This window comes from Papilio polytes, unplaced genomic scaffold (assembly GCF_000836215.1).
Source record: "Papilio polytes unplaced genomic scaffold, Ppol_1.0 DF824169.1, whole genome shotgun sequence".
Classification (NCBI taxonomy): domain Eukaryota; kingdom Metazoa; phylum Arthropoda; class Insecta; order Lepidoptera; family Papilionidae; genus Papilio; species Papilio polytes.
The window spans coordinates 533702-559841 of NW_013525035.1; the positions used below are offsets into that span (position 1 = coordinate 533702).

The following is a 26140-nucleotide window of genomic DNA, read 5'->3' on the forward strand; positions in this document are numbered from 1 at the left end:
TGGAAGACCACATAGGCTAATCATATTCGTTTTTTTTTTAATCCAACGCGAACGGAGTCGCAGACGAAGGCTAGTAAAAAATAAAACTTTTACACTTACCACGAATATTAACCAAAATCAAGGACATTTTAATACTCTACCGATTTGTTGTTTAATAATAAAAAAACCGCTAAAGTTGAACCCTAAAAAGATAGGTCAAAGGGAACAAGAAAAAAGAAATCCGCCTAAACTATGCTACGGTCCGCCCAAGATGTGTTTTTAACTCACACACGCACGCGGCTCCACATAAGCAAACTTCCGTGACATTTACGTACGCGTCAGCTGAAAAACAAATGCAAGCAATATTAAGCAATAACAGATGGACTGAAAGTTCATATTCGCTTGCTACAATGTTAGATAAATTAGGATATTTCAAAATTCGAATACGACACTCGAATTTTTTTAAAGCAATTCAATTTTCTCTTTAATACTTGTGGAATAAAGTTGAAATTCAATTACTTTTCAACTATCAAAATGTGACTTTTGCTTGATTATTTAATTTCAATCTTACAACTCTAAACTTTTGGTCGAATTTGGAACGTGAGTGCAGTTGTCATGTCTGTGTTCTGAATTTGAAAGAGCTTCCCGAGGCGGACCGAGCGCGTACCGATCGGGTCCGAGCGGCGCCGAGACGCTGCGAGCGAATGCATTACGACGGACGCGCCGAGGGCTGGCGATGCGGAAAACTTGCGACGTTTATTGCGAACGCTTCTAATACACGTGCATTAAACGGCTTTTGATTTAATTTTTATAAATTATTGTTTAGTAGGAAACTAGATATCATAAATTACTTACATATTAATATACTTGTTTAAGTTGTTGATATACTTAATAATATTTTAATATTTGCAGATTAAAATGATGTAGAATCTCTTTTAAATGAAATGAAGTAAACCGCATTGAATAAAGAATCAAAAGAAGAAAAACATCATAGAATTAGTAGTGTTTTTGTCAACATTCAATGAAAGATATGACTTTTTAGAAGCATTACGATTATTTAGTTGTACTATGCCAGTATTTAACGAATAATTTGCGTAGAATTTGTGACTATGTTATCAATAGCGCAGTGTGAACGCGTCTTAATTCTACGTCTTTCAAAATGCGAAACATGAAAAAGTCGGAAAAGCTCGTATAGCACAGCCCTGCGCGCGCGGTGGTACGCGCGGAGGGCGCGGGGAGGGCGACGCAGCGCGGCGCGGCAGGGGCGCGCGGGGCGAGGGCGCCGAGCTCGCGACAGTCGGACGCGGGGCGCCGCGCAGCCCGCACGCGATATGCGCGCCCTCTAGCGTATTATGTTCCTCCCCGAACTCCCGCGAGCCTGCATGGTGGACGACGTAGCGACGTACCTGCAAGCGCCCTCCTCGGGACAGGTGGCTACAATATATTAACAACAAACCCATATGTAATTAACAATGATGATATTAACAGATGTTGTGGGCTAATGTCGCTTGCCTACGCCGCGTCGCCGCCCGGGTATTTTCGGGACGTACCGATTTTGCCGTACGATCGATGTGGATCGCACGTGATGTCTGATGTGGTAGGCTGGTCGGGAACTTTGTCGCTGTCCAAAGGTACTGTAAAAAAACAAAATTTCATAAAAAAAGCACGTGGCTGTATGTGCCAGTATTAAATGCGAGGTTTATCAGTAAAAAGGTTTTAATAAAAAATATAATTGTAATAGTATCGTATTAAATCAGTGGAAATGGTAAATGTTGTTCGTTGCAAAAGTTTGTAAACAGATCGATAAAGTTTGAGAAGTTCGCGAACAGAGCAGCTCGGTGACGGCTGCGGCACAGATTGTATAAACCGAATTGATCTTGTCAAAGTCAAGCTGAAAATACAGGCAATTTCATTACTCACTCACTGATATTGCTTTCACCAAAATAAAAGACAAATAAATGACCAATTGACCTTTGCGACCAAAACTGATCTAAAATTGCATCTCTCGTAGCTGTTTATTTTTCTTAAGACGTATTCTAAATTTGAATTTCAAACGTTAATTAAGACTTTCAGATTAATTTTCTTATTTAATTAACGATTTAATATAGCACAGAAATATATCTATTATTATTATTTTATAATTTTGGAGACATTTTTTAAATTATATAACATCGAATTTCAATTTTACCAATACTCTAATAATTTTAATTAAGATTTTACAGTTCATAATAATATTTGTATTGGAATATAATTTAATACATCTATTTGAATTAACTATATTAGTTAATATCTTTACTAAACTACTTTTTATTTCATAATCTAATATACTCTGTAATGAAAATTATTTATAATCTATGTAATAGTTTTATAATCTATGTTCCAATTGAAAAGAGTAATTGAATCGAAAGATTAAAAAGAAACAACGTAACGTATTAAGTAGATAGTAAATCGATATGGTTTGGGAAGCGAAGATGCGAAGGGTAGTGCAGGCGAAATACGGCATAGAGTAACGCCGCCCATTCCGACTATCTGCAGTTGAATAGAGACATTAGGTGCCTTTTTATGCCTTTCTAGACGATAAACCCCACTTCTGTTTAATGACTTATTGCATTACTCCATTTAAACTATTATACGGTTCAAATATTTAATATTATTCAACAAATATCCTTGTAAAAATCTTTTACCCATTTCGAAACACTTATTTTCTTTTATAACTTTTTAAATGTCGATTATTTAATGGCTATATTATTTTAAGTAAATTTATCGTAATTGGTTTATTTTTTATCAGTTTTAGAGATTGAGATCTACGTATTATGGTTATCGTATTTTCACATCAAAAACTGTAATCCCAAAAATTAATCGATTTTTGAATTTGTCATTACCACTTCATTCTTGTCCTGATATTACAGGAGAGTATGGCTACTAACAATTTTTAAATCCAGAAATGGCGCATCGAATCCCAGACTACGAGTGCCGATATCTATTTGCGAAAATTCATTTCGTAATTTGGGAATAGTCTGCACAATGGTCATAACTGTACCAAATAACGTAACAAAGTTAATCGATTAAAAGACATCGATTAATCGAAAGAAGTATTTACACTACGTGTGATGAACGATATCCTAAACTGAGAAGCTTTTGTCTTCTGTAATTTTTAAAGTAAAGACAGTACGAAGTAATTTTCTTCTGAATTATTGCATTTCATGTTTAAACAAATTTTTCATCTCTGCATATCCTATCAATGATATAAAGCTTAGTTTTATTCCACTCATTTTTTTAAAAGACCGATATATATATATATATATATATAGACCGATAACAGCAAAGGTCACACCTAACATTAGTTTTCTGCTCCCTTCATTTGTCTTTTAAAAGTGTCACAAAATGTACAATATCATTGGATTTATTGTAATAAGTTTTGCTCTCATCCAGTTAGCTCCAGTCATTTCGTCTACAAAACTAATTTAGTTAGACTTTTACGGCTTTCGCAGTTAGTTTTTAATGTATCTGTTTTATGTCATTTGGGAAAAGACTCGAAAACATTCATATGACGAGAATTTAATAACAATTGTTAACTTAATTTTGTCTTTACATATTGAAACATGTAATAACAACTTGCTTTGACAAGATCATGGTACATACTTTTTATAAAGTTTTTTAAAAAATTCGAACCTAAAAAAAACAATCATTAAATTTAAAGACTAAATTCCTATGTTAAACCTTTTACGCTCAAGGGAAATATTTTTCCCTTCTACAAAATTTGTTATCGATTATTGAATTATTATTGCATCGATATTTACTTTAAAAAATAAAACGTATGTCTAAGGCGGCAAATGTATTTCTGAACGATTAGAAAAACAAACCGTCAAACTTTATTGCGTCAAAATCAAATTAAAAAAAAAAATGCCTCAGCCATCTTTTGATCCTGTAAGGGTTTAATAAAATATGAACAAAAGAATCAAAGCCGTCTATTAAAAAAATATAACATTAGTACTATCAAATCAAGAATTCATCTGAAACAACAAAATCCTGAATCGACTCTATCTGTTGCCAAGTCTAATCGAGTGAAATCAAGTCGTTGTATCGTAACGCAACGAAAGCACATCTGAAGAACAAACCTAATTGAATACTGGCCGGAACAGGCTTGAAGCATTTCCGCTCAGCTGAAGCTTTGCGTTTCAAGCTATTCAGCACTCCAGTCATTGGTGCCTTCAAATTGATTCTAATTTTAAAATTTCAAACGTCAAATATTTAAATTTGGAATACCTTTGTTAAATAATCTTTTAAAATAAAATTAAATGCGTAAAAATAATTCAAATGCATTCAAGATTAAGATGCAACCTTAATTCTATAAAGCCATAAAAATGAAAAACAAAAAAGTTTATTATCGCTACCATTTTAAGAGTTCTCAAGAAAAAAATTAAAATTTAAATTAAAAACGCGATCGTCGATGATTATGAAAATCCGTTAAAAATAGTGCACATAAACCAGATTTTTTAAATTTTTTAAAGGAAATTGAATAAGATTTGAGTGTCATTTAAAAAAAGAAAAGTACCATTCGAAAGGTTCCCAAAATACCAGGGCGGTGAGCGCGGGTGACCGCATCGATGTTCTAAAAAATATACCTATTCGATGTTTTCTGTCCCCTCGTGTTATTTTATTTTATCTTTCTACCTTCACCCTTTTTCTTGCCACTTTCGGTGTTTGGATGTTTTTTCACTAACTGTTAATGTTGATAATACCCTCGTATCTAAATGTAAATTAGTATTATTGTTGTTTTATTGCGTGGAATATAAAGTTATGGCAAAAACCACAAAAAGGTAACAAAGAATTTGTTTTAACAATTGCTTTTCGAATGTAATATTTGAAATTCGTTTTTTTTAATCAGAGCCAATTCACATTATGTTTCACGTAATGCTATCTTATTGTATTTATTTTTAAAATCTAAATGTTGAACGGCCAGTAATACGAAAGCATTAGTTGAATACATTTTTTTGTCCGCCTAAAAAGGTTTTAATGTAATGGAATTTTGAATAAAATGCATTCGTATCTGGTTATGATTTTCTAATATTTATTTTGGTAAATGTGCATGAATCCTGAATGCACTGCCCCCAAAGCAAGAATGTATTGCACGTAAATGTGTTTCCTGTTTATTTTTTAAAACTACACGTTTTTTTTTTAATTTTACTGAACGAGAAGGTAAAGCAATGTCCATTAGCTGATTGGCTTTGGATAACGGGATTTTTAGTCGAAGATTTCGATAACAGCTGGGAAATGGGTAATCGAGTTACAGTTTTTTTAGTGTATCAATTACATGACCATGGTTTGGTTATTTTTTGATTAGACTACAATTTCGAATTGCAATTCAAAAATATAGAACATGAGTCATTTGTTTTTAAATTCCAATATGCTGTACTTTTCAGTCTCTTCTATCTATTAGTTTGAGATATACACTATCCTGAGCCATGTGAAACGAAAAGAAAAACAATAAATAAATGAAGCTATAGTTTGTTATTGATTTTAATAAAAATACAATTTTTTTTATAAATATAGCTATACGTTGAATGGTTTGATGTCGACTGTCCAAGCTTTTTATTAGCGAACTGTTTAAATTCCGTGTGGATGAATGTAATATTTGTGCTAGTTTGTGTCTACCGTAATGCGGTACTTCGAGATTGGTTTATTGCGAAGGTTACATCATGGATTGTGAAAAAGTTTTGGACTGCAAAGGAAGTTAGTGTTGAAATTTACCTAATCTTATTGAAAAAAATAATTAAACAATGTAAAGTATAACACATTCTAATATCTAAAAGACACGAGAAATGTATTTAGAATACACATAATAAAATGATTATAATTATTAAAACGTTTTTAGTCCGTTTTACGCATTACGTGAATTTGTTTTCCAAACTTACATAAGTAAGTAATCATACTTCATACTAATATTATAAATGCGAAAGTTTAGATGGATGGATGGATGTTTGTAAGAGTTTGCAGCCTGTAGGCTGCACGGATTTCGACGAAATTTGGTATAGATGGAGAGGGTAGTCTGGAAGAACACATAGGAAACTTACTATTGTTTTTTTTGTTAGTTATATTTTTGAGTTGTTGATTTATTAATACTAAATATAATTTACATAAGAAAATATGTACGGAAACTGAACAAATCTGGCGACAAATAAACTAAGTGAATATGGGGGAGGGTGTAGTGTAGTTCTGCTTTCCTCAGAGCACCACTAAAAATAATAAAAAGTGAACCGGCGAGCCGATAAATACGAGAAAGGCGGTCGTAGAGTCGAGTGCGGGTAGGAAATTTATGTAGAGGGACAGGCGTAATTGTAGTGCGGGGCGGGCGTTATAAATTGCAAATGTCGATGACTGCAGTCCAGTTTAGCGTTTCGTACGCGAGATCTATAGTTTCGGGATACGATCCTTATAATTAAATTGATAATTAGAAAATGTAATTTATAACGATTTCGTGATATTGTGCTTTTTTGAGAAGTATTAGTTATCTACCAAAGTGGTGTCTGAAAGGAAAATTGTCCAAAGAGCTACTATGAAATTATTATATTTTAAGTCAAATAACAATCACGCCAATTCGATATACTGTAAATTTGTGTAAAATGTAAGATACTAGTTTTTTTTTATAGTATAAGGACACAAAACGGCGACCTGAATCCGCCAGAATGGCGAAGGGACCACAGCCCATAGACATCCGCAATTGCAGATGCGTTGCCTACTATAAATCGACGGAGGAGACGCACATAAAGAGGATGAGGATAAAGAGGATGTTTCAAGTTTAGTTCAGCATTTCATAATGATGTTGTTTTTAATACAGACGCAATTGTAGAGGTGTAGCAAAGAGTTTACTGAAGCTTGATAGCATAACTTAAGGGTGAAAGCTTTTATAGATATCAGATACTTTCACGATATATGGAACTGGCCATAAATGAGCGCAATGAAATCAGAATAGGAAAATAAAAAAGATTAATTACGTGTTGAAGAGTATATTTTTCAAAATCCTGCTACTTTCCACATTGAAATAATAAGAGAGTGGCAAGATAAAATGTTTTCCGTGACTTTTTATGAACAATTATTGAAAAATAAGATTATACGCATTTTATAACTGGACTTCATATGTGCAATAATCAAATTGACGACCTCTTTTCGTAATCCAGTTAAAAAATATTCCTTATATTTTGAAACAATCATCTTAATAGCGGCGACGACAATTTCAAATGATAAACGGCACATTTTTCCTTGATGCATCTTTCTAAAATATTTCCTTGTAGAAAACTATTTGTTTATTACCGAATGTTGGGCAGTGGTCCAAGTGATGTGTTAGGAACACCCCGCACTAGCAAGCTCTAGAAGATACCGCCCGTTGAGAATCTCCAACAAGCGTTATGCGTTATATCGTAACGCATTTTAGAAAAGAATATGAGTTGCTAGTCTGTGAATGCAAATATTCTTTGTTTTGTAGAAAACATATTAAAAATAAAGATTAGTAAATTTTACATACTTCTAATGTGTATTTTACCACTTGTATTAAATAGTTTGGTACAAATTAAATGTAATTCATCTATAATCTATACTATTATAATAAAGCGTAAACACAAACTTCTTTGTTGCCTAAGATGTCAGCAATTACAGCATGTTTTTGAATAATAATACTTTTAATAAAAAGCCCTACACTTGCGTCACGTTTTAGGCTATATTTTCACGCCATTAAACTTAGGGGGTAAATATTTTGGATAAAAACCCTAATGTGAGAAAGAGATCATAAGTTGCTGCCAACATCAAGGAAGCAAGGTTGTCATCATGTCAAGTCATTTTGACATTTGTAATTGATAATTTGACAAATGTAAACAATAAAGTGAATTTTTCATAATTTCATGCGGATGAAGTCGCACGGAAACAGCTAGTGAGTTTATATTTTTAAATCATCGCCAAGGAAAGACTTAAGTTATGTTAACTGCATAAGCCTGTTATGTATATCTCTTATCGCATATACAATTAGAGAGAATATATATTTTAAAACTGTCTACTTTTGAAATTGTGATGTGATTTGGGAGAAATCACATGTATGAAATGTATGTGAGAAGAAAGGTAGTTAACTTCGTAACGCGGAGTGGAGCCGCAGCAAGATTACTGCAAGGATATAAAATTAAGTTTTATTGCGCTCTACGTCGTAGGATCCTTTCCGTATTCTACTCGCTTCCGTTACAAGCACGTGTTAAATTTAAACGAAGATAGATAAAATACTTCATATTCTTTGAAATTAAAAATCACTTCAAGCAAATTTTAAGCAAACTTCATGAACAATTAAACCAGTATAAGTTTTTTTTTTTGTTTATATTGTTTAATTGGACAGTCTGTAAGTGTACATTTCTACCCTACTTAGTGACCATTTTATTGGTGTTATTACTCGTGTATTAATTAGTACAAAACGTTTATAAACGCCTTCATTTGTTACGAAGAAATGTATAGAAACAATTGTGTACTTACCCTCAATACATAACTAATAGAGCACAATAAGTTATAGGGGATGTAAGGGGATGAAGGAATACAATGAGGTTTACGAGATTCATAGATGCGTGATATGAACGTTTTCCTTTTGCTCAATCTTTAGTTTTATTTTTTTATATGTTACGTGTTTAGCCATTTTGCAGACATGTTTTTATTACAAAATTTTAAGACGAATTTACAAAGTTAATTATACTAACAATCAGTGAATACTCAAAAGCAGCATTAAATCTTAAGACTAACCTATCGCATAACTGTTTTGTCTCGCTTTGATTCCTAGGAGCTTATATGGAGGTGCACACACTACAAGATTTTTAGTTGTGTAACTAAACAGTTGAATTGGCTGCGAAACAATCGATAATCAACAATCGCACAATAGTTGTGCGATGGTTTAGTCCAAGGTTTGCGCCCGCTCTTAGTGGGAGTGTTCTTTTTCAAAGGATTTTATTTCTTTTGCATTTTGTTATTATTGATTGTATAAAGCTACGACTGTTCTACGAGTTTGTAAGCTTGCTATTTGTTACAAATAATCAAGTTTAGTTCAAGTTGCAACAGGATATAGTACCTTTTCAAGGAAAAGGTCGCCAAGGTCAGTGGGTAAGTGACGGGTCGTTGACAGTTAAGTTGGCAGGGCCACAACTTGGCAGCTCTGTCCTCGCGCTACGCTAAGTTACGGTTAAGTTAACGCGTTACTTAACGTTAAGCCTAATGCTTTTTATAACTACAGTTTCCTATTGTGAACTTATGTTTTTGTTTCTTTTGTTATGTTAGTTTTATGTTTGCTTATATAATTTTAGCTGGCAAAAGGATAGTCATAGAGAGTTTTAATTTATTATACAAGATGGAACCGTACAATATTAAAAGATATAATTACTATTTACTACTACATTATAAATGCAAACGTTTAAATTGATGGGTTTTGTTACCAGGAAACTTTAAAAACGGCAAAGAAATTTATTTGGCAAAGATCTGAAAAGCGCATAGACAATTTACTAAGTTTGTTTTAAATCTGGAAGCGAAGACAAAATACAGTAAATTATAAAGTAACGCAGATGTTTTAAGCGATTCTTTTACAATAATTACCCAAACAGCAATGAATACTGACTTTTATTGTAAAGAAAATTTCAAGGTCAAAAATAAAATATCTTGTTATACGGAAACCTTATTAATTTATATCTATCTATACTATTATAATAAAGCGTAAACAGACACTTCTTTGTTGCCTAACATGTCAGTAATTACACCATATTTTTGAATAATTCTTTCTTTAATAAAAAGCCCTACACTTACGTCAAGCTTTAATCTATAGATTTTCACGCCATTTAACTTAGCGGCTAAATATTTTGCATAAAAACCTTAATGTGGGAAAGAGACCATAAGTTGCTGCCAACATCAAGGAAGCAAGGTTGTCATCATGTCATATCATTTTGACATTTGCAATTGATAATTTGACAAATGTGCACAATTAAATGAAATTTTACAATTTTATGCGCATGAAGTCGCATGGGAACAGCTAGTATGTTTTTTGATTACATTGCTAATTCGGTGAAGCGAGAGCAAAGGGCTAACCCGCTGTCGACTGATGTGTTGAGTGTGAAAATATACGTATGTGTTTTGTCAACTGTGATATTTTTAAAATGTTACAAGACTACGTTTCTTTAAAATTCTAAACCTACTTGTTCATTTAAAAAATTAAAAAAAAACTATTAAACTAGTAATAAGTGTGCGTGCAGGAGGCCTGATTTTAGTCAATTTTCCTCACTTTATTCTCATAAGGAGAGTGTGCGAGGGAAGAGTGGATTTGGTAGAGAACGTGACGCAAAGAAAGAAGAAATATGCTCTTTCAATGCGTTCGCGCCTCCGTCGATAATGGGCAGACAACGCATCTGCAATTGCGGATGTCTATGGGCAGTGGTCGCTTCACTGTTTCGTCGAATTTAGGTGGCAACTTGCTCGTTTGCCACCTTTTGATTAAAAAAAAACTATACTAAATAGTCCTTTTCTAAAAAAGATTATTGATTAATTCTGTCAGCAGTAATTCATTTTACTTTAACGAAATATCTGTACAGGAAATATTCTCTTCCCCGTCATTTTCTTTGATATGAACAAAGATAGCAATATGTCTCTGTTGTTCAGCAGTAACGGTAAAAGCTTGTACAAAGCTCACGTAGAACAGTGAATTGGCAACGCGTGTAAACCGGCAAAGTCTGCCAAATGTCACCCACTGTCCTGCTCTAACCTTGACACACACCATTGTCAATGTTAAAATGACAAGAACAATTAATCTAACACCTACGTTACTTTGAAAATTAAAACTTTTGTTCTAAATACCAGGACAGATATAAAAAAAGAAAGATTTCACGCCCTTGACATAAAAAACAATTGCGAATACCCGTCTGAGACATTTGTAATTTGTAAATTACTAAACATTGCTATTTGCTATTTCTGTAAAGTTTTTACTTTTTTAGTAGATGACAAACGAGAGACTGGCCATCTGAATTCGCTGAAAATGCCAAGCGAACGCTACACATAGAAATCTGCAATTGTAGATGCGTTGCGTACCCTTAATCTACAGAGGAAATGCACTAGAAAAAGACATTTTAATTTCCTAAGCGTCTCCTCCATCATCACATCCTCTTTTCTTTCTCATTTCTTCGTTATAAGAGAAGAGTGGGAATAGAATTAAAATTAGGTCCTTGCCACATTAGACGAAAACGCGGAATTGATTCTACTTCTGTCTTCTATGTGGCCGTGGTATTGCACCAAGTCGGACCATCAGTACGAAGATGTTAAAGCGGGCTCTACGCTAGACAATCCTAGTTCGATATTTTAGTCAAAAACCATAAGTGGATTTATTTTTGTTATTTGAACACATTTATTTGTCTATTATAAAGATAATGAGAGATATTTAAACATGATTGAAAGTATAATTCTGTAATATTTTTAATACAGATAAAAATATATTTTACCTTTATCTAATTGCTTTTTCTGCCGCAAGGTTTATCTCAGCGTGTCGTCGACGTCCAAGTTTCAGATATCGAATAGCGGAGTTTGAACTTAACAATGGTTAGTTTCATAAAATGCTTTGTTAAAGAATATTGGTAGAACTGATATAAAATGTTAGTATTAACTTCTGTTTTTAGTACTTTTATTAATCTTAAGGAATTTAGAAAATGTTGAATTTGAAATTTATTTTTAACGGTTAACCACAACTTTGTAATTTTGATTACGAATACATTATTGCGTAGTATTTGGAAAGGTCATTTTGAATAATAAATAAGTACTTTTAGATAATAACATAATTGTAACAACGTGAATCAACTCAGTCTACTGATTCCCGCAAAAATAGCGCCTACCCTTAATCCTGATTGACATTGACAGATGTCATAGAGATGGGACGTGTATGCCAATGAACTAGTGTTGTGCCACTACTCTGGCATGATACCGATTTCTTAACAGTACTAATACCGAAAGTATAGTGACACATACTTATGGTAAAATATAACTACGTAGACTATAGAATTTTGAGAGTAGCGTAAGTGGTTGAGAAATAAAGAGTCAAAGGTTAGAGTGGTATGGGCATGTTATGATAAGGGATGAATCGCATGTAACAAGACTGACGTTAGTTATGAATGTGGAGGGGTACACCGGTAGAGGTAGACCTAGAAAGATATGGATTGCGTGAAGGTGACATGATCAAGAAGGGAGTGACAGAGATGACGTATGATAGAGTTATTTGGAGGACAAAAACCTAGCTACGGGAGTAGGATAAGGCAGATATAATAATGACGATGACGACTACGTAGACTTATTAGCGACATTAATCGTATTTAACTAAACAATGTCTAACTGTATTTTTGGGGTACCGTAACTGTTGTGAGAGGACTTTATTTCCTCATAAATAACATTAAGTTGAATATTCGTGCATTCTTAAGTGTTCTGTTCACTTTACCTCAATCTAAAACTCAGTTTACAGTTTTAGGTTGATATTAACATAATCTTTAAATATGTACTCTGATCAGATTTTATTCATAAAGGTAACTGTTTTCATTCTCTTTATTTGTTTGTGATTCGCATTTAATGAATAATTTTCGCGAGTTACAATGTTCAACCATTGCAGAGCTTTTTTGCTAACGTTTGAAACTAACTTTTCTGGATTTATTTTATCTGTTATTCTAAAATTAATTATAAAAGTCAACTTACAAAGAAAGAATAATATCCACTATTGATCACATTTGTCAAATATTTAAAACTGTTAAAAAAGTAATATTTGACCGACTTCAGAAAAGAAGGAGTTACTCAATTCGTCTGTATGTTTTTACTGTAGCTGTCGACCGCGACATTGTCGGCGGTAAAAAAAGCATAAAGTAACCTATGGGTTCTAATAGACTATCCTCTATATTTATGTCGAAATTCATCGAGATTCCTTAATTAGTTCATGCTACAAACTTGACAGTGGTAGTGCCCGGTTTAACATCTTAGCACGAATGGGCCGGCACGCCCGGTGTAATACCACGACCACACAGAAGATAGGCGTGAAATGGAAGCAATTCCGTGTTTCGTCTGATGAGTGTAGTGCCGGAGGCATAATTTAAGTCCCTTTCTCTTTACCACCCTTTTCTTATAAGGAGAGGTTGGGAAGGGGAAGTGGATTTGACGGTGGAGGAGATGCATAGGAAGGGGAAATATCCTCTTTATGTGCGTCTCCTCCTCCGTCGTATAAAGGTAGGCAACGCATCTGCAATTGCGGATGTCTATGGGCAGCGGTCGCTTCGCCATTTTGACGGTTTCAGGTGGCCGTTTGCTCGTTTGCCACCTTATGTTATAAAAAAAAAAACTCTAACTAACTCCGTCCATCAAAACTTTCGCATTTATAATATTGGTAAGATAGAACAAATATATTTAGCTATACGGGTATCCATTGTGTCGTCCGGGACGGGACATACCTTCTGACTTTTTCGCTTTGGTTCCCTTTTTAGAAAATATATTTTTAGACGTTTCCGGATGCCTCTGCGTGTGTCCATTTCGGTTCTCTCTTATGCCACCGTCAAAGTAAGAATTTGGACAATTTTAAAATCTCACTAACTTATAAAAACAAACTAAAAAGTAACTAAGAATCGTTGTCTAACTCAGGTGTTAAAAAACTGATGAAGACAATTAAAGTTTTTTAACTATTTTTTGTGTTGTTTTCCGTCAAATTGTTCTTTGAACGTATCACCGATAGTTAAAAAAATACCTAGTCCGAATGTAAACTGACGATAATCACAATTAGACGGTAACATGGATGTAATCAATAATGGTTTATAAGATTTGTTCTGTTCTTAATTAAGAAATGACTACGACTCCATAATCTTTAGGAAGCGCCGTTGAAAAATATGCTCCGTAACTCGGAATAACAGGATTAGAAAACAACGTTTTAAAATCTACACTAATATTATAAAGAAGAAAATTTGTATGCATTGAAATAGCTCAAAAACTACATAGTTAGAAAGGTAATTTATCTGAGATATATAGGCTATATTGTTAACTTTCACGCGGACAAAATCACGAGCAACAGCTAATAAATAAAAGAAGGAATAAAATTATTTCAAAACTTGCTTTGGCCCACAATTCCGTTCGCGTGAAATTAAAAAAAAAACAAAAGTGAGAAGATTATGTGTTCTTTCAGACTATCCTCTACATCTATACCAAATTTCATCAAGATGCGATCAGCCGTTTAGGCTACAAACTCTAACATCCATCTAAACTTTCGCATTTATAATATTAGTAGAAGTAAAATTAATAAATCGTATACGTCATTAATTTCTCTATAATATAGAGGTGACATCCAATCATGTGTTAAATGTCTATTTTTAACGTATCTAGTATTTATTGAGTCATCTGTACGAATGCAGTTGTGTATTCACGATGCGCTTTCGTGATTCAGGAAGTAAAACAATAGTATGCGACGTATACGCGCAACTTCTATTCAAATTAAACAATATACAGTCACTTTTGATATATATAGCTCGCTCTTAGTTTTAGAGTTGCCTTAGTAAGGTTCCAAACAAAGTCGTTTACAGTCAAGTCCTTTAAAGTTTCTTAGGAGGTCTGTCTTACCAACGTGCGGGTAAAATATGTGACGGAAATATCGGATTTTGTTCCCTTATCCGACGTAATTTTTAAGATATCTGAGCCTCTATCAGTCAGTGGTGGGACAGGCCCTTAACATCGTTCTTTAACATCTACAGGAGAGTGTTAAAAATCTATCATGGATCAAATGAAGATTTTAAAACCTAACATCTCCAGTATGTTAATACTCTTAAACCACCCAGACGATGGGGATAAACCAGAAAGTGTTAAGATTGATGTGGCTACAAATGTAGGGGAAGACCGAAGAAAGTATGTATGGATTGTGTGACAGAGTATATGCATAAGGAGGAAGTGGATTCAGATATGACTCATAAAATGTATGGAAGAGCACATACTGTGCCGACACTCCGTAAGGGATAAGGGCAAGTTTATGAGACCAACCAGAGAGGTCCAAGTGGACCTGCTAGGGTCACAGTAGGTATGAGGGTAGGAAATAAAATGTGTAATCCGTATATTACGGACATAGCAGTAGAGGATAATTGAGGATATTTCCAAGTGATGAACAAGATTTTAAAAAAAAACTTTAGCAACCTCAGTGTTAGGTTAACCCTCTATTATAATAATTAGATAAATAAACTGCAGTCTCTAATATTATTTATTTTATGTTCGTATTTATTGTCATAAAGCCAGTTTAAATATTGTAATAAAAGTAATACATTACATTTGTATTGAAAACTAAACGCAATGCAGTAGTCGTTTTTAATGCAATGTTATGGCCGCGGTATTAAATACATCTAAACAGAAATAAAATATTACCTTTATATCTACTTAATAGGTTTATAACATGTGTTATTTGTTATAGGGAAATAAATATAACCGTTTAGTCATTATTATTAGTTTGCCTACAGGGTAGACAGAGTTAATTTTTTACGCTTCATCTGTTTTTTTACGTTTTCTTTAAAAACTGGTAAAAAAACAAATACATTTGCGATAAATTACTAACACTAAATTAAGGGAAAGAATTATATTTTTGTATGTATTGGAATAACACAAAAATTATTGGATCGATTTTAAAAAATCTTTCAACATTAAAAAGCTACCTTATCATTAAGTAACATAGGCTCTACCTTTTATTATTTTTTAATTTCGCATGGATGAAACCAGAAGCAACAACTAGTCCCTGATCTCTATAGCATAATTTCACGTACATTTCGGTAATACAAGGAATGTTGATCGATTCAATAACTTTTGATTTAGAACAAACTACAAACCTTTAAAGTGTTATATCAGTAGAGATATTGACCATTTGCTTGTTAATTTGTAAAATGTGTTACGATACGAGACCATTAAACGCTTGAGGGTGAAAATAATGGACAAGGGTCGTACGCTGATTTTAATAATGATACGTGGCCGATGGCCAAAATGTATTTTGTTAAGAGAATTTATCACGTTCGCGCTGTGCAAGAATTAATTTACAAAGGATTTCCGTCGCGATGTTTGCTCTGCAATGCATTTAATCTATAACAACTGTTCTAAAGATTCATAGAAGAATTTCTAACGTTTTGATTTAACCGTTATACGTATAAGTAAAGTATAACAACTGAAAATTGAAGTGAAAAAATAAGAAAATAAATAGAAAAAGCGGCGGTTTTAAAAAGAAGATATGACCTGTCGGAAAATAACAGAAGAAAAAGCAAGGAACATTCAGGAGTATAGAAGAATATTTTCTTGATCAAAAGATATAAAAAGCATCAAGCGCGAGATGACAATATTTCCCAATGGCTATCGGTCCATTTTTCCGATAATAGAACTTGCCGTCTGCGGGCGGAGCGGCGTGCGAGCGGCGGCGACGTTGCGCAAACGTAAGGCTGCGAGCTAAAACAGAGCTCGGCTAAATTTAGTTCTGCAACACTGCATCGCGCCGTGTCGTGGCCATACGAAACATTAACACCGGTTACCCGACAATATATGGATACCGCATATTCGCAGCCAGATTTTCGGCAACACAAATTGCTGTATAATATTCAATTAGGTCGGCGATATTGATGGCGAGCACGCCGGCCTGCAATTTCGGTTAGCGCATCTGCCGCCGGACACGCGCGCGGATAATATACGATTAGTTTTCCGATCGGCCGCCCGCCCGCGCCGCCCGCACGCCTCACTCCACGATTCTAGTAGATTCCCTGCTCCCTGCTGCCACGTCCCTGAAGGTGCGTTGCGGGGACACGACTAAAATAACTCGACACGCGGCCGCTTGTCTGATTTTTGCCTTCGAGCGGTCGCCGGTCGCCGCTCGCCGTCGCCGTACGCGTCCGGCAACCTGCCAGCGCTACGTCACACCTCTATTACCTCATAAACACTAAACTTTCTGAAAGGACTTTAAAATTAGCAAGGACGCCGAGTCGGGACGCCGCAGCTCGGTATTTCTGTGCGACACCAGCGCCCCGATAATTACGCAAGCCCGCATCAAAGATGGCCGCCGGATCGTGGCGGCAAAAGACGCGGGAGAGGAGAGATGAGCTGTCACGGGATATTTATGAAATTCGAACTAAAATAGATTCAGTAGTGGCTTCGGCCGAGTCACCTTGACGAGGCGTGCGTTATATAATTTACGAAGCGTGCGAATCGATCGCGCGTACGCAAAATTTTGATTTCGAAAATGTCAAAAATTCGACGCAATCGATGACGTATCGAGGAGTGACGCGGGCCCCGTGCTGCCACTCCTCCGTTCGACTAATAAATTTATTGTTTGGCATGTAAACGGATGCGTTCGAGCCAAGAAATTACAGCGTTCGGTAAAAAAAAATATTGAATGAACCGGCGGAATGATGGCGCATGTAATCGGGAGCGCCGCGCAGCCTTGCCAAACACTATCGTGTTTATAGTTCAACAGTTGCACTATTTTTTACATTACAGCATGTTTACTCACACCTATTCCACTACGGCACTAACGTCGACTACTCAGCCACTATGCGGGGGCTCTCGTGATTCTTTTATCAAAATTTTAATTACTTCTTGCCGTCCTAACGACGTCGGACTATTAAAACGCGGTACTTCAGCGTAGACGTGACTTTTGTCTCTTTTTCTTATTCCATTTCGTTTTGATTTATCCGATTTTACACAGCGAAGCTCTTTCGGATGTTTTCTATGTAATTTGGTATTCCGATTGTGCATTACGAATGGTCTAGCATTTCAAGTGTTTTCTCTGGGTGTGATTTATGCGATGAATTAATGATCAGCGGTTATTTAGAATGTATTGTGCGTTTGGAGCCGACTCTTTAATGGTATATCACATTTTATTGTACATCTATTCTATGTAATCCGAATATGAAACATGAATAACATAAATTTGTTATTGCGGTTATGCCTTCGACATCTTCACGACACACAACATTGTTATGGGTTGTCATGGCTTGCAAATCATTTGTAGCCAATATTGTCAGAGGATAGTCAATACCATATTCAGCAGTGTATATATTAGGTCAATATTCAAACATACGGAGCCAATATCTTACACTTAAGCTTGCGACAACAGGGGACTAAGTTATACGGGGATTAGTGATGTTGGTAGTTGTAATCCCGGCGTATCCCGGGACAACACCGGGATGTATTTGCATACAATTGTCGTTAACCGTCATCGCGTAGGTTCTAGACGTAGACGTCTTAGCGAGATTTCCGAGTTAGACCGCATGTGAATAATTTTCGACAATTTCGGTCCTCCGGGGCCGGGTTTGTGGGATTAGGTGCGACGTGTCGGGACTACGGGAATTAGGGTTTGCTTGTATGCTACACGATCGTTGTTCCTTAGGTTTTATAGTTGTTTATTAACAAAGATTTAGTTAAACCTATAAGGTTTTTTCAGTACTTTTTATATGAACCTGTACAGCTTTAACTAATGACTCTTATTCTTTGAACAAATTAGTTAGATTTTCGAATTTAATCTATGCTACTAAAATAAAGCGTAAAGACAAACTTCTTTGTTTATAGATGTCAGCAATTACAGCATTTTTTTTCTTAATAAAAAGCGCTACACTTATATACGTCTTAAAGCGAAGCTATATATTTTCACGCCATTAAACTTAGGGCTAAACATTTTGGATAAAACCGTAATGTGGGAAAAAAACCATAAGTTGCTGCCAACATCGAGGAAGCAAGATTGTCAATGTTTTCAACAATTTCATGCGAATGAAGCCGCACGGGAACAGCTAGTTTATTGTATTGATTGAAAACTTAATCTTACTAAGTTTTTACTAAATAGCTTTAAGCTATATTTTATCTTATTCAATCAATATGAAAATCAAAGTTCGTCAAAGTTTTATGTGATGTGGGTCAAAAGAAAAGCGTATGAGAAAAGTCTGAGACGTGTCGGGAAATTAATAACGGCAAGATACTTTGTTGCTTTCACATTTGCGCTTTTGTTGACAAGAAAGCTTTTACGCCCGTGACCTAAAAAGGAATAAGTAGGGGTTACAAATTACTATTTAGTTAATTAAACCCTTTTCATTATTAAGAATATGTTAGTGATTAGTATTACAAATAAATAAATACAATAGCGTTAAAATATTAATTATCAATAGTGTATATAGTGTTAAATTAATATTTTGTAATACTTAAGAGCCTCTATCTTTTTCTTCCTCAGCGAGTACCTCTTTCAAATTTTCACTAGTGTCTCAGCCAGCTATTCTTAACTATTGCTTTAATCTTATCATTCTGCATACCACATTTTAGCGTCAATTGACCTTAAATTTAGTATCGTTTTCTATCGCTTGATTTAGCCATAAATTTTCTTCTATCAAATCGATATCAAACCATTTTCATTATGTCACAAATATTCATATTTATAGTCGCTAATAATCGACTGAAACACTTACATAAAAGGCCGCTGCCTCATTACGGTGCTTCCCCGCAGCGCACGGATTGCTTCGTTAATTCTAATATTACCACATTCTGTTGAGTGCTCTCCGTGTTGCCAGCATTGATTGTTAAAACTTAATAAACATTAAAGCCACGAGTGTTGCCACGTTTGCAATAACTGCTGTAGTGTTTATTTTTAAATTACGTCCCAATAGAAAGGATTCTTCTTAAAGCATATTAAAGTTATGAGATTGTTACTAATATTAAAAGGCGTACGTACTTCAAACGTCAAAAACACTGGCAGAATAGCAACTATTGAACAAATAAAAAAGAAATAAAAAATACAGATTTAAATTTCGAATATAAATAGTAACGAACGCTAGGTGGCGGTAGGCGTGGGCAGCGCGGTCGCCGCGGGACCGATAATGTTAATTAGCCGATTCAATTGAACGCGCTTTACTCGTACGTGTGAATCTGATGTCAATGTTGTAACTACGGATTATACAAAATCGCGGACAAATTTACACAAATTTGGGATAGACATGGGTCTATATTTCTTTGTAACTGTAAGGGTACTTTGATAGCAAATTCTTATTGTTTAAAAATCGAATTACATCAAATTTTATTGTATATAACGCAGTATTTGTGGCCAGGCTTAAGTTATAGTTACATTTTGATACAACATTCTAGTAACGTATTATTTAGACAGTATAATTATTAAAGTAGTTTTTGGTTGCCATACTTTAGAGGTCCACGTTTTTTTTAATACTAGTCTATTTTTGTTAATTTACTACTATTTCCTTTAACCATACCAACTATGGTCTAGGTGTGCTAGGATAGGTGGTTTACAATCGTCGAATAGCGGGATTTGAACCCTCGACCGCAAGATAGGTAGTCCGTATCCTAAACCGTTAAGCTATTGGTGCTTAAGTTGTTGTTATTAATACAGATTAAGCTTACACCTTTTAATTTCAACTACATTTACTATGACACTATTGTCGTTCTAACCCCCATATTTTTCAAAACCATGTACTCACAAGTAGAGAGGTTACATATCACAAACCTTTGTTAATACTGGCTGGATGAAAAAAACTATAAATTGCATTAATACGCAATGATTTGTAGGCGGAGAGTTGGGCGGGCAATACAAATACTGAATGCGTGTGACACGCCCCGCCTCCGAGCCTACGCTGCACATCGTTAAATTACATGCATTGTACAAAAGATCAGGATAGTCGAGAGACAATACCTTCGAATTGGAAGAATCTAACTTATGCAGACCACTGAACTTAGATAAATTGTTACAGTTAGAATTCTTTAAAGATATGCTGCTTTAAGTAAAGACTGATGTTTACATGTTAATGTAAGCACTACAATAAATCGGACAACTTCAAATTCAAGAGGTCATACCAAAAAAATGTATCTTGAGATCTCCAGGTAGTGCTGAAAAGAGCGTAGTCTCGCTTTTACGGCAATGCGTCTAAAGTTGCAGACGACTAAACTCTTAACACTTTACGAAATAACTACTAATATCTGGTCCTTTATTGATAATAGTTTATAAACTACTAACATTTATAATAAATGCTACATAAGTATCATGACATCTCCGGTGAATATAATTCAAAGCAATGGACAGAACCGTTATTGTGGGTAGGCGTAGAACTCATCAGATGTGCGTCGCACGTCACTTAAATAAAGATAACAAGTTTATTATTTTATAAATAAAGATTACGTCACCAGCGAAGCTCTCAGGATTTAAATCAATCAAAGAAAAGAGGGCAAGAAGTTGATGAACCCTCAGAGGATCAGCGAGGTACTCTTGCGTAATTCTGACGCACCTTAAACAATACAAGCAATTACAATGCAAGCTAAATTAACATAACATTTATTATACAACTGTACGTCAAAGGCTCGCGTTCCTCGGCCATTGTGGAAGAAAGAAAAAAAAAAGTTGTCGCGCGTGATTAGAATTTTATACGCGTATTTGCAAATAATTGTGCGTCGGTGCATCGGCCTCGGCTCACCTTGCGCGGTGTAAACGGAATATCAAATAAGTGCATCGCTAAAGCGCTTTTGATTTGATCCGTGTTTACTGGTTTGACGGTCGCGGATCTTAGCGACTATGTTCCAAACTGATAGCTCGATTTGGAGAAAATCGACTACATATGACTCCCATTGACAGAAACTTTTTTAAAGGAAAATCTGGATTTACGTATAATACTGCAACTATTTGGCCAGATGATACAGCTCAGTCTGTAAATATTACTTTAGTTGGTAATTAAAATGTCCTCATTTATTGTTTTTCAAATCTAGAGAACGAAAAATCTCGTCTGATATAAAACCAAACAAATCTACTTCCTCGTTCTTCCAGTTGAAAGCATGATGTTTCATTTAACTGTACGGATGTGCAGACGTTTAGCGGTAACCTTGAAGTTCAGTGGTCCGATTGACCGAGTGCCAAGCAAAATATTAGCTCGTCAGTTATCGGGTTAGCCGGACTTGCTCTGAAGTTATGAATCACAAACTTCGACTGTTCATAGTCCAACACTATTCTATGCAAATTTAATTGTGTAAACTTTAACTTAATAGTCTTTGAGAAAGTTATTGAATTATACATTTACGTGTATTGATGATTTTTTTACCTTGGGTAAAAATCTGGTACACTTAAAAAAATCTACTTCGCACCTACCTATCTTCGGTAGTTTTTATTGGTATGATACGTCTTTGGAGAAGTTAGCATGTTTCTTAAAAGCCGGCTACCTCAAGTAAAGCAGATGTCCATGGGCGATGCGACCCCTGACGTCACATTTAGTTTTATAAATAAAATAAAACATTATTTATAGACCTAAAAAAATTATAAAAAAGAACACAACTTACAGAACATATCACTGAAATAAAAAAAATTCTTGGCCAAAAGGAGAAGGCTCAGCTGATGCGGCCTCAAGCTTATCACTAAAGGCCTGGTTTTCACCCTCTGAACTAAAGTCTGCTTGACGCCAGCCCTTTGAAGGTATTAATTCTCACGCCAAATAACTTTTTCTATAACGATATTTTGTTAAATTATTTTTAAACTACCTTAATGTAAGTTTAGTTTAAGCTAGCATCGCTTGAATTGCATTGTTTCTTACTTAATATAAGTTGGAAATGCAAGCTCGGTGTATATATTGCTGGAATACCAACAAACTTGTAGGAATAATGTCCGAAGCTTTGCTCCCGGATGTCTTCGGGACTTTATGTCTGATGAATGCGGCTGTCCGCGCGAAAGCTTGCACGTACCTAACTACGAGTGTGGGAATTCTAATAAACCTGATGCCTTTTAATACGACGTTGGCTTTAACAGAGTGTTTAGATAAGCATCTGTCGTATTGTCTTGGCCTAATTCTATATCCTTTAACTTTATTTTTTTTATTACTCTTTGCGATACCTAATTTGTATTTGTTATTGAAATGTTGGGTACGTGAAATTTTGTAATAGATTATTTTATTTGTGCTTCGTCATATTTAAATTATCTATGACTTGACAGTAACTATTTTCTGCAGTGAAAGTAAAGAATATTCAGTCTAATACTGGGTTTCTGAAGTTTCCGTTTATTTTATCATTACCAAGCGATTCGTTAGTGTTAGGTTGACCTATATACAAAGTAAGACACAAGTTCGGAAACGCATTTCATGAATTTATCGCAATACTAACGAAAGCTGGGAAACCGGCCATTTAAGACCTTTCACACGTTTGTTGTCTGTTACTTAAATAGCATTTATCTATACTATTATAATAAAGTGTAAACACACACTTCTTTGTTGCTCAAGATGTCAGCAATTACGGCATATTTTTGAATAATACTCCTAATAAAACGCCCTACACTTACATCACGTTTTAGGCTATATTTTTACGCCATTAAACTTGGGGGGTAAATCTTTTGGATAAAAAAACCTAATGTGGGAAAGAGACCATAAGTTGCTGCCACCATGAAGGAAGCAAAGTTGTCATCATGTCATATCATTTTGACATTTGTACATGATAATTTGACAGATGTAAACAATAAAATAAATTTTTCATAGTTTCATGCGAATTAAGTCGCACGGGAACAGCTATTATTTATAACCCGGATATACGAAGGTACCGATTAACGAGTTGACATATTTAAAAAGGTTCGAAAACTTGAATTTTATTGCAGTGCAGTTCTGAATATATAAATTCCTTATACCGCATAACTGAGAAATTCAAATCACGTTTTACGCCTTACCGTTTAAAAATATAAACGAGATGAAGCGATGGTCGAAATAATATCGAATGTTGCATTAGCATTGGAAGTTTGAATGAAACCACTCGCTGCTGGAGCTCTTTGCTGGAAGGTCGGTCGCGGTGCACATGGGGTGGAGTCATAATTACAGCGGGGCGGATATCTTGTAAATAGACCAGGAATAAAAGTCTGAAACTATAGATTAAGTTATTTGAAATATAAATTGCTTATGTTTATGTTATTTGTCTTTACTCAAATAGTAAAATTTCTATAATGATTTGAAATAAACTAACGGAAAAAATATTTTTCGTAAATCTGGGGATATGTTCTCAAAGGATTGGGAAAGCCAGATTCCACTTTTAAATGTTTTGAACACACCAATAGTGAACCAAATGTATAATCGCTCGCACTACGACCGCAACCTTAGTTCTTGAAACTATTTTCTATTTCTGCACAAACAGTTCAGCTGCTACTGGTCTTCAACTTGTTGGTAATGCGATATAAATATACAATGCTCCCTATATACCATAACAACTACACTATCTTTGTTTATACGATAGGTAGACAAATTAAACCTGCAAAAAAAATATAACTAGGTTTGAAAAAATGTGTTAGAATTTCTTTAATTTGTCGTATAACGACTGAATCTATGTATATCTAAAGTAAAAGACAAATGTAAAATAGAGTTTTGTTTGTCTTTGCTCTCTGGTGATTATTAAATTATCTTTGGTGATTAACACAATTGCGTTTTTCATTGATTCCTTTTGTTTTTGATGGTTTACAATTAGGTATTGAGGGCGTTTCGTTTACGATCGGTTTGTCGTAAACCAAAATAGATCGGAGCTATCAAAAAGGTGTAAGCTTTTAGGTGTAGGTTTTATGTAGCTTATGTATGTAGACGTTAAAATAATGCATCTAACAGGATTTGATATAAAATTTATGGTTAGTACATAATGTTTGAAGTAAACGGCAAACACTAATAACTGCGATTGTAGGTTCGGTACAGAAATCAAATTCGATTTACTCATTTTCTGCATATTCCAGTATTTTAAAAAGTAATTTTTAGTAGATTTACGTATAACGGAACACGGGATAAACTTGTACCTTTAGCGCAAACAACTTTATAAAATTGTTTTGGATTTAAAATTCCAATTGCGTGTACGCATATTTTATACCTAAATGCATATAATCCATGCGGTTTTCGTTTCGCATTCAGTTTACAACGATGGGATTTATTGTGGAATTACGTGCGCTGTCCGCTAAACGCACGCGGCTGAGCGTCGGCGTTTGCGCGCCAAAACGGCGCGTGGCAAGATGGCGGTGTGCGTCAAAAATTTTTAATGTCGTCTTTCCGCGCGTACCTTGTTTTTGGCCGTACTTTTGTGTGACGCGTCGACCCAGTTAGATCAGCCAGCCGATGCCACGGCAGCGGGCATCCCCGATGAACCCGCGCCAATATCTATAAAATAAATTCGACCGACGTTATAAAGACGCTAAAAATGTGTAATAATGAAGGAATCATCTGCGCGATCGGATTTGCCGCCAAAAAATTTTTCAGGGTGAACGCTCTCCAGCGCTTTGGCAATACTTTCTTGGATGTTATCCTAATAGTTTGATTCGATAGAGGAAATCTAGTTCCGATACAGTTTTGTTTGTAAACAAACTATCACCGGTTCTTTTGGCATTTGGCTTCATAAAACTAGTGTTTAAACACACAGAATATAAACATTTGCGTACGCAATAGAAAGAATCTTCGATTGTTGTTTCTTTTTATTGGAAGAAAAGTTTCTGGCCGGATGTTTTATTAATTAAAAAATTAAATAAATTAAAAGAGCAAAGTAGATATTTCTAATTATGGCAATAGGTTTCCTTGCAAATAAATTGTGACATTCTAAAGACCGTAAAAAGTGGTTCAGTAATTTTTGTCTTCATCATTCATAGAACAACCATAACTTCGGTCGCACACTTTTGACAAAACTGTAACAATACTGTTGTGCGATTGTCAATTATTTCGCTACCCATTCAACTGTTTTCTTGCACAACTAAGACTCGAGTATGCACACCTTCACAAGCTCATAGGAATCAAAGCGAGACTAAATAGTTGTGCGATATTTTAGTCAGAGGTGTTCGCTCTTTATGAGTCAACATAAAGTAAGTATTCAAAGTGAAAATATTCAGATAGACGATATCGCAATGTCCTAGTAGATTGCGCTCCTCAGCGCCTTTGCCAACAATCTCAATACAGCTTGTGTTGCTATATACGACAAATATTCGCCTTGCCGAGGTCGTTTCATAGCGTTATGACGTCACTTCTATATTTTGTTTTCGCGCGCTTTTCAAAGTCATTTCCAAAGGCATCGAAATATCCTAGAAATTAGCGCACGATGTTAAGTATTGCTCATCATATAACAAACAACAAATTAAAATTAGAAGAGTTTTTTACGCGGATAAATAATTTTCTCACATATC

At 34.9% G+C, this 26140-nt stretch overlaps 1 protein-coding gene across 1 annotated transcript in view; it reads left to right on the forward strand.

Moving 5' to 3' along the window:
- The first annotated feature begins 1288 nt into the window (after nucleotides 1-1288).
- Nucleotides 1289-26140, forward strand: part of LOC106111268 (nuclear factor 1 X-type) — a 39349-nt gene continuing 14497 nt past the window's right edge. The window contains exon 1 of the mRNA XM_013293293.1: nucleotides 1289-1409. Coding sequence (XP_013148747.1) covers nucleotides 1332-1409 — 78 coding nt within the window. The 5' untranslated portion in view covers nucleotides 1289-1331. The remainder of the gene's footprint in view (nucleotides 1410-26140) is intronic.